The 14,786-nt window shown below is 42.8% G+C and overlaps 2 protein-coding genes across 2 annotated transcripts in view; one reads left to right on the forward strand and one right to left on the reverse strand.

Moving 5' to 3' along the window:
• The first annotated feature begins 1,490 nt into the window (after nt 1-1,490).
• SS18L2 (SS18 like 2) lies at nt 1,491-4,853 on the forward strand. The gene is made up of 4 exons (XM_024195880.3): nt 1,491-1,578; nt 1,868-2,018; nt 3,623-3,699; nt 4,166-4,853. The coding sequence occupies exons 2-4, from the start codon at nt 1,950-1,952 to the stop codon at nt 4,248-4,250; spliced, it is 231 nt and encodes a 76-aa protein (XP_024051648.1). The 5' UTR covers nt 1,491-1,578; nt 1,868-1,949; the 3' UTR covers nt 4,251-4,853.
• Nucleotides 4,854-6,768: 1,915 nt separating this feature from the next.
• Nucleotides 6,769-14,786, reverse strand: part of KIAA0355 (KIAA0355 ortholog) — a 58,849-nt gene continuing 50,831 nt past the window's right edge. The window contains exons 12-13 of the mRNA XM_029911754.1: nt 10,214-10,292; nt 6,769-9,268 (exon numbers count right to left, since the gene is read on the reverse strand). Of these exons, the coding sequence (XP_029767614.1) occupies nt 8,942-9,268; nt 10,214-10,292 (406 nt within the window). The 3' untranslated portion in view covers nt 6,769-8,941. The remainder of the gene's footprint in view (nt 9,269-10,213; nt 10,293-14,786) is intronic.

Here is a 14,786-nt window from a genome sequence, read left to right on the forward strand (position 1 = left end):
AACTTCACTGAATAATGTACCAGCTGATTGTGTTTAGGGAAAAAAAAACACAAATCTGCAATGTAGAAATATTCTAAAAATGCACAAATGAAATTTCACTAATTCATATTACTCTTGGGCACTGCAATAATACATGTGGCCAAACTATGGGAGGGGGGAACTGATTTAATACCCCTTTACAGTCTAAATTTTGGAGGGTAGTATGAATTAGACTTTAACATTTCTAGCCAGAAGTTTGAAAACAGAAAGGGGTTACAGCTGCTGCAGCAAATAACAGTTAAGAGTTCACACCTTACTGCAGTGCAGTTTTCTTATGCTGAAAGCTGTATTAGTTTTAGACTTGTGCAGGTCCTCCCTTATGAGTGGAAGATGTAAGTATTCATAAAAAGTCATTTTTCCACTTGAAAATTGAATCTGCATTTGTAAAGAATAGAAATGTGAGGGAGGGGTAGTGCTATGTGTGTTAATTCCACTTGTACTGGTGCTCAATCCCAACTGAGTTAGTTTTGAGCCTTATCACTAATGATGGAGGAAGTGGGTTTGAGCTTATCAGACTGAGAGCGCAAAGGGATGAGGATTCAAAACAACTCTTGCTTGTTTTTTACCTTCTAACTCCAAGTTTTTTCTGTTACAGTTTTGCCCTTTACAGTAAAGCAAGTGATTTGAACCTAACTAGTTAATACAGCTGAGATTACCTATGTTAAAGAGAGAACCTGCTGGAAATTTAAGGGAGAAGAACTTCCTTCAAGTAGGGGACTTTCTAGCAGAAACAGGAGTGATTAGATCTAATAATCACCATACTCACAGTTGTGCAATATCAGGCTTACTTATAATAGGTATTGGGCTCTGTGTCTCTGCACTGCAGTGACTGGCACACCACCAACCCTAAGCTCCCCTTGCCCTAGTCAGTCCTGGCTTTCTATCTGCATTGGCAGAGGTGAGCAGGGGCCTACTTGCCGTGAAGTGTGGAAACAGCCACGGGCTACATCTGCAAAGGCATTTAGCTACTTAACTGGCACCTGAGGTGCCTAAATTCAAAATTTAGATCCTCAACTCCCTGAGCAGCTTTGAACCCCGGTCTCCAACCCCCCTCGCCCAGCGGGGCCAGAAGCTCCTCCCCATCCTGCCGAGGGAGCACAGATGTGTTGTGAACTCAGCTCTCCCCGCCCAGCTGCGTTCCCCAACCGCAGCTATGGCGGGCTCTTGCGGATACTTCGTACGGAGCCGGGGGGCTTCGCCAGGAGCGGCTGGGGGAGCGTCCCCGCGGAGCTAGGCGCAAAGCGGGGCCCAGGGGCCCCTACCACTTAGCACCCCACCATTGCTACCCCCCCCCCCGGCGCAGTGGCGGGGGCCGGCTGTAGCCTATGCAGAGGGAGGACCGGGAGAAACCCGGCTGGGGTGGATCCTATCCCCGTTTGGGGCTGCAGGGTGGTAGCGACCTGGGCGGAGCCAATCAGAATCCGCCGGGGGAAGGACTGGGGCTGGCCGGGCGTGATTCCCAGCTGCCCTTGCGCGGGGAGAAAGGCCGGACCGGTAACTGCCGGCGGTTTGGAAGTGACTCCAGAGACCCGGCAGTCGGTGAGCCGGTCTGTGCCGCCCCAGCCCGTCGAGTCCCCGGCTTGCATGGGGGGGGGCTCCAGGGTCCTGTCCCCAGCGGGAGTCAGCCGCCTCCTCCCCCCCCGCTGTGTGGCTCTAGCAGTAGCGCCCCATCCCCCGCAGTAGCGGCGGCCGCGCTGCAGCCCGTGGGGCGGGATGAATCTGGGAGAGTTCCGGTGCGGATGGAACCAATCCCCTAGAGGGGGAGAGGCGGCAATAGAGTTTTTGTTTACAACGTTGCTTTCCTCACCCCCCCCCCTTGGGGCTGCAGGTAGGGGTAGCGACCTGTGGGCGGAGCTAAGCGGAGCCTGTGGCGGGGAGAAAGGCCGGACCGTAGCTGCGGGGTCCGGGCCATGTCGGTGGTTTTCGTGCCGGAGCGGCTGCGCGGGAAAGCGGAGGTGAATCCAGAGACCCTGCAGCGGGTGAGTCTGCCCGGCCCCGCCACAGCCCCTCGAGTCCCCGGGTCCTCCCTTGACTCCCCTGTGTGCGGGGCCGTGGGGGACGCTCCCTTCCCCGTTCCCGGCTTCTGGTCACGGAGCCCGCGTCTCCCTCCGCGCAGCCTGGCCGCGGCGCGGCTCGGCTCCCGCCGAATCACTGCAATGCGCGAGCGGCGCGCGGGCGGTTCACCCACGCCGGTACCATGGGTCGCACCGCGAAGCTGCGCAAGGCTCATCCCCACGCACCCTACGGTACCCGAGACACTTGCCAGCCGTCCCGCCGAATACAGGCCTCCCGCCCTGCCCCTTGAGCCAGTATCTGTTCAGCGCCGAGCACCTGGCAGCCTTGAGCCTTATTGCAGCTTGTGCGGGCGGGCGGGGTCTCGACTCTTTTTTTTTAGTGGCCTCAGAGTGTGGCCACCAACTTTTGCTGGTGACCACTTGGATAAACTGTCTGAAACCACTTAACTTTAGGGAAAACAGAGAAATATGCAGAGATCCATGGCCAAATCCTTGTGATTTGTTTGTCGGGTTTTTTTTGGTAGACTGAACAAAAATATACAAATGGTGCTAGAAAACTTTTTATAGTGGAGATGCTGAAAGCCAGTGAAACTGCAAAGCCTTTTTACCTTGTTCCCCTTGCCCCTGTTCACACCTGCCTCCTAGAGCTGGGGCTGGGAGCAGGGGCATGGCTCTGGGATGGGGGCGGGGGCATGGACAGGGGTAAGCTGGCTGAGGCTGGGGCCACAGCTGGGGTCAGGCTGTCAGACAGGACCCCTGCCTGCGGGGCCAGGAGCTAGGACCCTGGACTCTGCATAAAACCTGAGAGTGCTGCAGCACCCCCCATGGCCCTAGTTCCTGTGCCTATGGAATGAACAGTTGTATTTTGGTGCCCTTGGCCCCTGCTGCCTCCCCTGGGTCCCGCTGCCTCTCCCCAAGGCCTTGTTGCTTCTCTTCTCCCCACCCCCATCCCATTGCCCTGAGCACACCCAAGGTTCACACCACTTCCTATCTCCTAACCATAGTGCCTGGTAAGGCCAGCCCTGCTGGCCAGAGCCAGAACCCCAACCCCATGGCTGGATCTGGGGTGGGGAGGAGGGGCGAAGCCCAGAGCCACACCACCCTGGGGGGCTGGAGCCATGCAGCTGAAGCTGGTGGGGAGACTGAAACCTGCAGCTGAAGGTGGGGAGGGTGAAGCCCACTCCTGGAACCTCTGGCTGAATCAGGAGAGGGGGGCTGAAGCCTGCCCCAGGAGTCCCCCAGCTGAAGCCTGCCCCCTAGGTGCTGCAGGAAGGGGTGCTGCTTTGCCCCTCTCTCCCATCTGTGCCAAGGAGGCTGTCATGGCCACAGGGAAAACTCCTGGTGGCTGCATTTGAGAAATGCTGTTCTAGGCCTTACTCTACTACAAATAAACCACAGCCTGCATACCTAAACATGAGAAAGGTGCAGGAAAATATTTTCAGCCCAATTATCATAAAACAGGCAGAACCAGCTAACAGAAGGGAATTTTTGCAGTTGCTATAAACAACTTCTAACAAGATTTCAAGCACCTGTAGCAGAAGCAAAGCCCTAACTTGTGTTTATTTTAGTTACTAGAGGAAAACGATCAGCTGATTCGATGCATTGTAGAATATCAAAATAAAGGAAGAGCTACAGAATGTGTGCAGTAAGTAAACTTATTCCAAAATTCAGTCACTGTGGTGCACGTATAGAAAAGGTACTAGTTTAGATGCCCAACACACTGAAATGTCAGAAAATGTTTTATAGAAAGTTTTTGGCTTAAAATAAGCCTTGTTCAGTTACCACATCAAGATATTGCATCATCAGCTGAAAAATAAGCCATGTAAGTCTCATCTTTAGGATGAAAGTGAGTTGGAGAGGGTATATGGGGAGTTGGGTGTAGGAGAAAGAAAATAAGATAGGAGGAGGGAAAGGGCTTAATTATTTCCCAAGAGTGAGTTTTTCCATTTTGGGTGTTTAGTAGATGACCTAAGATGGCATTTATTAATTGTAAATATGCATGATGACTACAATTCTGTCTAGGCACAGCCTACCCTGATCTCTCTATTGTAGGGAATACAACTATCAAGTCTTGTTCCCTTTTGAATTTTCCAAACTTTTTTCTCTCATAGGTACCAGCATATCTTGCACAGAAATCTTATTTATTTGGCTACTATTGCTGATGCAACTCCAGCTAGTGTACAGAAGACTGACTGATCCCACAAACTTAGACACCCATCAATGGTGCCTATATAAAGCATGGAGACATGATTGAATTGGAGCTCTGAGGGATACAACATTCCCTCATTTTGTCTGATTGGCTAAGAGCAAGCTTTGATAGGGATCAGCTGGGAATCCAGGGGCCAAGACTGATAGGCATTAGGGAGTAGATTCTTATAGGAATAGAGTTGCTGTGGCCTTACAACCTAGTAGTGATGAGCTGATAAATATGTGGAAGATCCCTCGTACCAGTCTTCCCCTTCCTTGGTTTTTTGGGGCTTTTTTTGAGGAAAATTACACCTTTATTTAAAAGTGCTACTGCCTAAGTCTTTCACGCTTCCTTGAGTGGTAGGTGACAATGGGGAGTAGGAAATCAAGCAAGCTGAATTTCTTCACGTATTCTTTTGGAAAATGAGTGTATTAAAGTGGTAAATGATGACACTGGGTGTCAGAGGGCAGGTTGAGCTTTGGAGAAAGGCTCAAGTTTTAACCCACTTACCCAGGAGAAATAGGGAGATAACTGGAGGTAGTCCGGGACTTGCTACCTTCATTATTGTATTGCAGTAACAGCCAGAAACTCCAAGCAGAATTAGGGCCTCGTTATGCGTAAAGCTATATGCCTTGAAGAGCTTACAGTCTTTGTCTACTCCAGTACCACTTATTGGACCATGAGGTTAAGCAAGATTATTACTACTCCCCTGATTAGGCTCGGAGTAGGGACAGGCTTCTCCAGTTTTCATGGCAATTCCCCACATCATCTAAAGTTACCCCAGAGAATGATATAGTCAGCATGGCTGTTTGGTCTGGGAGGACTGTAGCTTAAGTCTCCCTTAGTGTCCTATCCCTCTTCCACTCACTTGTCACAGGTTTATAGGGCATACTGTAGTTCTCAAGAATGCGTCTAGTTACAATACTCACTTTAGAGAATTGTTGTCAGGGACCTGAAAGACAAGCAAACCGTTTAAGTTTGCCATTCCTCCCTCCTCTTGGTTAAACCAAGTGTGTCTACAACTCATTTCCTATTTGTGAATTTACAAATTCCACAGTAAAACTGGTATAATTGTATTTGACTTGCTTTGCCGATAGATGGGCACTGCAGAAATCAGAAGTCATTTATTCCTCCCCAGTGCATCCCATCTTTCCCTCGGAGAATGTCTTCATGGGCCAGGTATCCTGGAACGGGATTCAGACTTGGATCTCAGTTGGCTGTATAACTGACACTTGGCTCTAATTAATAGTTTAATCTACAAGACTGAGCATAATGCTGTTTGCTACATCATAGGTTAAGTATGCACCTGTTTCAATAATTTTATGATTTTAAATTAAAATACTTTCACTATTGTAAAAATCTTATTTTTGCAAGACTCCAAGATGGCAAAAATGCAGGGTCAGGAATTTGTCAGATACAATACAGGGACTGATCTGGCTGCACATACGATTGCAATGTGATACTATGCAGATTGAACTGAAGCTCTTCCCAGTAAGCATAAGCACTTTTGGGATTAGTATGAAACACTACTCATGCAACAAGTAAGTAAGAGGAAACCTACTTTACTACGTGTAGACAAATGTAAATGGGATTTCAAAGTATGGAACTGGCTCGAGTAGTTGGTTCCCTCCCAAACATGAAAGTTTAATCAAATATTCTGAGTTTAGGCTTCTAATTTTCTAACAAAAGGAACAGCTGACTTTTGTCTTGAAAACAGATTAATTAAGGAAATAAGTAATTTAAACTTTTTCAGAAATAGTATGTAGATATCTGTTTATGGAAAACACTAAGCAAATGAGTTTAATATCTGCATTTAAATATTTTATAAGAGAATACTCATTGTTTCAGTAATGTCACATTAAAGTATTACTTTAACTTGCTTGAAAATGTGTTAGATATTTTATAATAAAATCTGGTAACAAGCATCTCTGAATTCATTCCTTTTAGCAGCTTTTCTCCTTAGAATGAGTTGTCATGTACACCTATTTCATTGTTGGCAAAAAAAAGATGCAGGTAACAAGCTTTTTCATTTGCACAGTTCAGATTTTTGTATTCCAGTCACACAGTTAGGGTAACTTAAACGAAATGGCACCATACCATACTTTTGTCCAAAAGCAAAGGTAATTAGTCATTCATAGATTTGTGAACAGTACATAAGGAAAGTGACTTAGCCTGTATAACAGTTGCAAGAGTGCAAAATGTTCACCACCAGAAGCTGAATTATGGGTATGAGTTGTCGAGAAGGAAAGTTGCTGAGAAGCAATAGTGTGTATTACTAACTGCCAATGAAGGAGCATTAATAGTGGTGCTATACACTCCATCCTAGTGGTAAAGTAGCCCTAAAATAAGGATTATGGGGAAATTTGATATCAGATTCTACTGTGCAGACAACTCATTTAAAAAGTCATTAAGTAGACAATTTTTTATATTAATATTCCTCAATATCTTTTCATTTACAAATTTGTTACATCTTAAGTAAGACGCTGTTCATTTTCAGGCGGGAGCATATTTCAAACAGGTATGACCTATTATTAAATGTATATCTTTAATAAAGCAAATAGGTTTTACTTTCAGGCGCTTTAAAAGTAAAATACAAAATGTTCAGTTCCAGTTCAGAAGCATTAGCTATTCACAAGAAGCACTGCAATAAGGGTAAGTTAACTAAGCACCAAACCCTTGCACTTGGCAGTGTAATGATAAACAGATTTTATGGCAAGACTTGTTTGCCAAGTGCAACAATGTTAAAAATTACCAGTGTTCAGAACAATCGGCAGCACAGGACATAGCACCTACATGGTCAAAATGCAGACACAGAAATGGTTTCAATTTTGTTTCCACAATTCACTTGGATTAAGTTTAGAAACTTTCAGTATTTGTAATTAACAGTAAATTACAAAAACTGCAGCAACAGTTTTGGCACTGGTTAGGAAAAGTTCAAAGTTATAAATAAACCTAATTTGCATTTTGGTTTTAGTATGAATAATCATGGGACATAAATACAACCAAATTTAGGATCAAATATTGTCAAGCTTTAGGAAACTTCAAACCATTTGTCAAGCTAAATAACGACTAGTACTTTCAGCAGAGGGTTTTCAAAAGTAAAATAGTACAGAACGTTAACAATTTACAGACAAAAGCCACGCTGATTGTGCAAAGCACATTACTGTAAAAAGTCTATGTACAGCAAACAATTCTCTGTAAACATGGTAAGTATGAATTTTCAGAAAACATGGTGACAGTATATCAAATACAGGCAACATTGGCATCCTTAAACAGCACAAAAGGTAACATTCTGGGCCTGCAACTACAGCCCATCACCATACAAACAAAAGGAGTGAATGGGTTTTAAACGCCCAAATGTTTAATAGTATTAGTGTTGTATATTTTTTTTATATATATATATATATATTTTTATTTTTTGGTATCTTTAGATATAGATGTACTTAGTTTGTAGAAAAATGGGAACATAAATGTACTTTTATCTTCACGGAAAATTTTTTCTATGTAGTTAGAACTAAAACCCCACTTTACTAGTAGTTAACATATTAGAATGGTATAATGATTTAAGAAAATATAAAAATAAGATTAATACTGTCAACTTTATACCAGAAAATATTATGATTTAATTACTCTTTTAAAGATGAAATATGAAAATTTTAAATAAGCTTTAACTATATAAAGAATCTTCTGTAACATCAATTAATATACAATGGGATAACTATACATATATATTTACCTTTTTTTTTTTTTCCTTCAATTTAAGCACCAGTCACACACTGCTGGATCCACTTTGGTTGGAAGGTTATTCCAAATTCCACAGGTTAAACTTTGTAATGGCACATAATATTCTTTTAAGTATCTGCTACCCACATTTTAATTCTAGTTTCTCTTCTGAGCCAGCTCACAATTTTTACTCTAACTGTAGCATCTGAAATAAGACTTTAAATATATGCAAGTAGCCTTAGCTATAGTTTCACACATTTAAGGAGCACTGTGGGGGTAATGCCTTTGGCCAAATGTAGAAGTATCAAATTGTGTATTTGAAAATCAGCATAGTCATATCCACACAGATACCATCTACCTTTGGCAGCCAAGAAAACATTTGAAACACAAGTTTGAGTGATTCCAGCTGCTCTATATTTACATTAATGAAATGACTGCAACACTGCTGTAACAAACCCACTTGTATGGCATGTTAAAAGCTGCTGCCCCACTTCACTAAAAAAGTTGTCACAGGCGGTTTACTTAGAATACAAAGACTACAACTTGTCCATTATAAATCTAAACAAGAACAGCGTTGAGCAAAAGCAACCACTATATTTGCTTAAAAAGTCAATGCATTTTAGCAGATGTTTAACTATAAATCTATATGAAAATAGCTATAAAATACAGTGTCTTGCATGGTAGTCTTGGCAATTTTTTTTAAAAAAGGGGGTTTGAAAAGTAATGGTAATATACACATTTTAAAAGTGTTTTGCATCACAGTTTTGGGCTGTTTCATGTACATTTAACAAATATATTGGCTGTTTGCTCAGCACTGTAAAAATTTAAAACCTATGTACATCACCATAAAGTTTTCACTCCACATATAATAAAAGAACCAGAACACTGCCAATACACAAAGAGGAAACAAAGATAATATACATAATTTATAAGACTGTTTGGCCCTATGATGCATCTTTCCAATATAAAAAAGCAGTTAGTATTGATGCAGGTAAGATGGTCTGCGTTCGTGCTTTACTGGAAAAGATTTAAAGCCCTTATTCAGCTGTTTGTGCTGGGAAGTCTGCTGCTGGGGTGAGTGTTGCTGCTGAGCATAGGCAAAATTGGAGGAAATCCCTGTAGATGGAGCACAGTCATTGGCTGTAGACCAAACTGGTGACTGTAAAATCTGCATTGTGTCATTCCACTGACTGACTGGATTACTCATCTGATACAAAGATGTACTCTGATTGGGCAGTGTGTTTGTAATGGATGAAGAATGCTGCCAAGGGGCCTTAGGAGGCCAGGTTTTGGTTTTATTATCCTGTGAAGACAGAATTATCAGCTTTGATTTTGCAAATCAAAATTTCCTTTTGGAACTGTACATCAATGCATTGTGTTCTGATTTCAGAAAGTTGATTTTTCTATTTACTTGTCTTAAATTATTTACAGTAAGGAGACAACTGAGCAGATCAGACAAAAAAACCTTCATTTTTATATTTGCGTAATAGGTACCCTTTTTCCTAGAAAAAAAAGGAGCATGTTGTGACATTCATAGGCTTGAATATTCCCCTATTTTTGTTCATAAAAATGACTATTAGCTTAAAACAGGCATATGTTTCTCAGTTATATGCAACCTTTCCTCATGAAGTATTCCGAATACACTTACGATTTGTGGAGCTCTACTATAACATCTTTATAGAGCAAAGACTAATTTATTTATCATTTATGTTGGTGGTCAGCCATAGGCTGGCAGCTCACTTTATGGTGTGATTTAGTCCCCTGTTCATTTCTCACTTTAAAAAGTTACTTGACAGTGCAGCACCACTAACCCTGCATCTATGCCACCCTGTTACTAGAGCACTCTGATGGGCATACAACTTGCTCTGGTTTGTCACCAAAATATCTGGGAAGTGAAGGGAAAAGAGCACTACAAGCAATCAGGAAAGCACTTCCAGGGACAGTTTGCAGGAGTCCAATAGGAGGGAAGCAATGTGGCTTGAACTAATTTAAAAAAAAAAAAAATTATGTAGTGACAAGCAATGGGGCAAAGATGCTTTATAAGATTCCCTATTTTTTAATACTTAAGAAATTTTGTGCAAAGCTTTAGATTTCCACTACAATGCAACTGGTTTTTGGTGTTGATTCAATTCAGAACTAACAAAAATTTGTCTCGTGAGCAGTCTGAAGTACCTATCCAGTTATCAAGTTTTTCTTCTCTTGCTAAGTCACTTTCATTAACAAAAGAGAAAAGCAATTTTCATCTTACCTGATTAAGATCATCTACAGTGGAAAGAAGAGGTGGCGATGGTAGTGTGCTATGTTCCTGCTCACCACTACTGTGTTTTCTGCAGAAAGCAACAGATTGACATACAGTTTGCTGTCATTTAAAAGCACATCTTTTCACCGACTGTTGTTACATATAATTCTTAAGATGACTGAAAGATGATTGTTTACCCTGTACATTTGACAGCTTTGTGTGTGTACTCGTCTCCATTTTCACTCTCTGTGCATCTTTCACCCAGCAACGGGAGAGAAGAACATTAACAGTAAGGTTCCTGTTTCCTTAAAACAATAGTTGGTAGGTGGATTCTGGGATAGTAGTATCTAAACTTTAACTTTTAAAAAAATTAGTAGTTAAAGGGCCACATCTTGAAATTAGTTGCTCACCTTTTTTCTGTCCAATTGTATATAGGTATGTTCTGAGTATTCATACACTGAAGCCAGAGTAATAAAAATCCTTCAAAAGTATAGTGTAGCTCCCAAGCTCTGCACATGCTATCTGTTACAGCAAGTACAGAGTCTGGCTTGTATCTGGTGACAGAACTGAACTGAAATAAGCTCAATTACTAAAAAGATTCAGTGTTAAAATTTGGAACCCATAACAGTAGCTCCTCTGTCAATGGCTGATTTGATCAGAAGCTCTTGAACACAATTTTGACACAGTATTAACAACTTCCACCCCTTGTTTTGTTTGGCTTAAGTAGGTACACCTCTACCCCGATATAATGCGGTCTGATGTAATGCGAATTCGGATAGAACGTGGTAAAGCAGCGCTCCGGGGGACAGGGCTGCTTTACCTCGTTATATCCAAATTCATGTTACTGCAAGCAGTTCCTCTGCACCCGCCCGTTACTTGCGGCCCTCCCGGGGGTCCCCTCCACTCTGCCTCCTCCCACGAACACGGCACAGCTCTGCTTCTTCTCCCTCCCAGGCTTGCCGCCCCAAACAGCTGATTCGCGTGGCAAGCCTAGGATGGATGGGGGAGAAGCAGAGCTGCGGCACACTTGTGGGAGGAGGCGGAATGGAGGTGAGCTGGGGTAGGGGGGGCCCCGGGGAGGGCCGCAGCAAGTAATGGAGGGTGCAGAGAAACCGCTCCCCGCTCATCTGTGCCTCCTCCCCTGAGCACGCTGCCGCCGCTCCGCTTCTCCCCCTCCCCGCCTTCCAGGCCAAACAGCTGATTGGCACGGCAAGCCTGGAAGGGAGGGAGAAGCGGAGTGGCGGCAGCAGAACAGAGGTGAGCTGGGGCGGGGAGCGGTTCCTCTCCCTACCCCGATATAACGCGGTCTCACCTATAACACGGTGAGATTTTTTGACTCCTGAGGACCGCGTTATATCGGGGTAGAGGTGTATATTTTAATCACTAGCTATAGAAAGTTCTCATTTAAATGCCCTAATGGCAAGTCATCATAAGAATGGCCATAGTGGGACAGACCAATGGTCCATCTAGCCCAGTATCCTGTCTTCTGACAATGGTCACTGCCAGATGTTTCAGAGCAGTGGTTCTCAACCAAGGGTACATAGAGGTCTTCTAGGGAGTACATCAACTCATCTAGATATTTGCCTAGTTTTATAATAGGCTACACAAAAAGCACTAGCAAAATCAGTACAAACTAAAATTTCATACAGACAATGACTTGTTTATACTGCTATACACCGAACTTGTATATACTATACACCGAAATGTATTCCAGTTGATTTTATAATTATATGGTAAAAATGAGAAAGTAACCAATTTTTCAGTCATAGTGTGCTGTGACACTTTTGTATTATGTCAGATTTTGTAAGCAAGTAGGTTTTAAGTGAGGTGTAACTTGGGCGTATGCAAGACAAATCAGACTCCTGAAAGGGGTACAGTTGTCTGGAAAGGTTGAGAGCCACTGCTTCAGAGGGAATGAACAGAATAGGGAAATTACTGAGTGATCCATCCCGTCGTCCATTCCCAGCATTTGGCAATCAGAGGCTTAGGGACACACGCAGCATGGGGTTGCATCTTGACTAATAGCCATTGATGGACCTATCCTCCCTGAACTTACTTAATTCTTTTTTGAACCCAGTTATACTTTTGGCCTTCACAACATCCCTTGCAAGGAGTTCCACAGGTTGACTGTGTTGTGTGAAGAAGTATTTCCTTATGTTTGTTTTAAACCTGCTGCCTATTAATCTCATTGCGTGACCCCTGGTTCCTGTACTAGGGGAAGGAATAAATAATACTTCCTTATTTGCCTTCACACCATCCATGATTGTATAGACTTATATCATATTCCCCCTCAATTGTCTCTTTTCTAAGGTGAACAGTCCCAGTCTTTTTAATCTCCTCTCACATGGAAGCTGTTCCATACCCCTCATCATTTTTATTGCCCTTCTCTACTTTTTCCCAGTGGGACAACCAGAAGGTTGTGGGCATAGCATGGATATATATAATGGCAATATGATATTTTGTTTTATCATCTATCCCTTTCCCAATAGTTCCTAACGTTAGCTTTTTTGACTCCTGCTGCACATTGAATGGATGTTTTCAGAGAACTATCCACAATGACTCCCAAGATCTTTCTTGAGTGGTAACAGCTACTGTAATTCAGACCCCGTCATTTTATATGTATAGTTGGGATCATGTTTTCCAGTGTGCATTCCTTTGCATCACACCCACAGAATCAGACAGAGCACCGAGTGGCCTCAGCACACTGAGCACACTACAGCTCAGTGGGCCACCATACATCCATTGAAAATTGGAAATTTGTGAAACCCCATATGGCACATCCCTTGGGACAGAAAACTGATTACCCAGAACTACCCTTAGAGAAAAGAATGAAGCCAGCGTAAGGCAGTCCTATATACTCTGCTTGGGCCTGTAAGCACTTGTGATCTCTGGTACGAATAGATCTAGTAATAGCAGCAGGAACAACTGATTTTTGTTCATTTCCAGGAGACTTGACTGTATGATATGAGCTTTTATTAGACACCTTACACAACCCTTTTTGGATAACTACTAAGAAAGCAATGTGTTGGGTGTAATGAGTTAGTCAGGCCTAATCGGAGTTGATGTTACAGAACAGTGAACCCTTTGCCAGTTGGCGCTGAGGGGTTCTCAGGAGAAAACCAATTATTTCCTCCCTCGCCTGTCACCTTTATGGAAGCATATGTACAACAGATTCAAGAAACTTGCTTGGCATTGCCAGTTTTGCCAACTATAGACCTATTTTTAATCTTCCATGTCTGGTTAAGATTGTAGAGAAGATTATGAAACAGTTCTGAGTATGTAGGTGCTTCAAATCCTTGACCTTTGTCAAGATAACTTCAGGACCTAGTTAAGGTTCTCAGACTGCATGCCTGTGTAGTGCCTGTACTCTACAAGCTGCTGTAAGGATAGACAAGGTATAAGAAAAAAAAATCAATGAGATAAAAATCCTAAAACCCACAATGTTCAGGCTTTTACACATCATGAAAAAAGGCCCAACTTTTACTAAGTCCTTTGTAAATCTGCTTTTGCTCAGCACTCTGCCATGCTCTTGTATAGTTTCATATATATTTTAGTTAAATGTCATGTTACCTAAAGCTATGGATGGGTTCTTTTAGTTATAAAAAATTAACTCAAATAAACAACAGTACAGTATTTGCTGATAAGCAAGAAACACCAGCACTGCAGACTAGCTATTTTTATCACACCTGCAACTCAGATATGTGGGATTTTTTACCTTCCATTTGGAAGATTCTAGTATCAGAATTCTTAAGGAGTTGTGTCTTCTCACTCCGTCCCCCGCATCCCACCCCATCCCCAAACAATGATCCTGGAAACAGATTTCGACATCAACAGGATTACCAGAATGAATCTGTCAACATAACATTACACACTGTTATGTTCTCTGGCAGCTTGCTTCCCTGCTTTCACTCTTCCACATTCAGCTGCTGCTTTTTCCTACAACTGCTTACAGACATTCCTCTTCATCTAACTCTGCAAAATAAGTCTCTGAAGTTTGGTTCTTGGCCCCTTAAAACCACAGGTATATGCTGCAGACACTTCAGTCCATACCCTACTCCTTTATTGTTCTGACCATCCTTCACTTGCTTTCTGCATGCATTAACCTTACCCACATCTCGCTCCACCACACTTCTTTCAGGGCAACACCTCCAAAACAGATATCCAAGGATATGACACTGCTTCAGGAAATTTAGCCATGTTGCCATTGGCTTTCAGCACCTTTACCCCCAAAATGGGTAAATTTACTTATATTTGCATGTTTTGGCTCTAAATTATTCCGTGGTTATTATGGGAGATTATTTAAAATATGTTCAGCCACAGCACTAGTATTTGCTGATAGTTTAGGTTTACCAAAGGGCAACCACATGGCAGATTTTGAAAACTACACATCTTGGGAACCTAATACTCAATTAGAGTAGGGGACCTGGGCCCTGATCCTCAAAGGCACTTAGAGATTTAACTTCCACTCATTCCAGTGGGAGCTAAGCACTTAAATACCTTTGAGGATCTGGGGCCTACTGCTTTGAATAATTCACTTTTTAATTTAGGCCTCTTCATTACTCCTCTCTTAGCTACACACCTA

The sequence above is a fragment of the Terrapene carolina genome, unplaced genomic scaffold, assembly GCF_002925995.2.
Source record: "Terrapene carolina triunguis isolate 2854851 unplaced genomic scaffold, T_m_triunguis-2.0 Scaffold130, whole genome shotgun sequence".
Lineage (NCBI taxonomy): Eukaryota > Metazoa > Chordata > Testudines > Emydidae > Terrapene > Terrapene triunguis.

Excerpts from the sequence above, each read along its gene's own strand:
- SS18L2 (XM_024195880.3), top strand. The coding sequence starts at position 1,950 with ATGTCGGTGGTTTTCGTGCCGGAGCGGCTGCGCGGGAAAGCGGAGGTG. Across the intron at positions 2,019-3,622 it reads ATCCAGAGACCCTGCAGCGG|TTACTAGAGGAAAACGATCA; the intron begins GTGAGTCTGCCC and ends TGTTTATTTTAG. Across the intron at positions 3,700-4,165 it reads AGAGCTACAGAATGTGTGCA|GTACCAGCATATCTTGCACA; the intron begins GTAAGTAAACTT and ends TTTCTCTCATAG.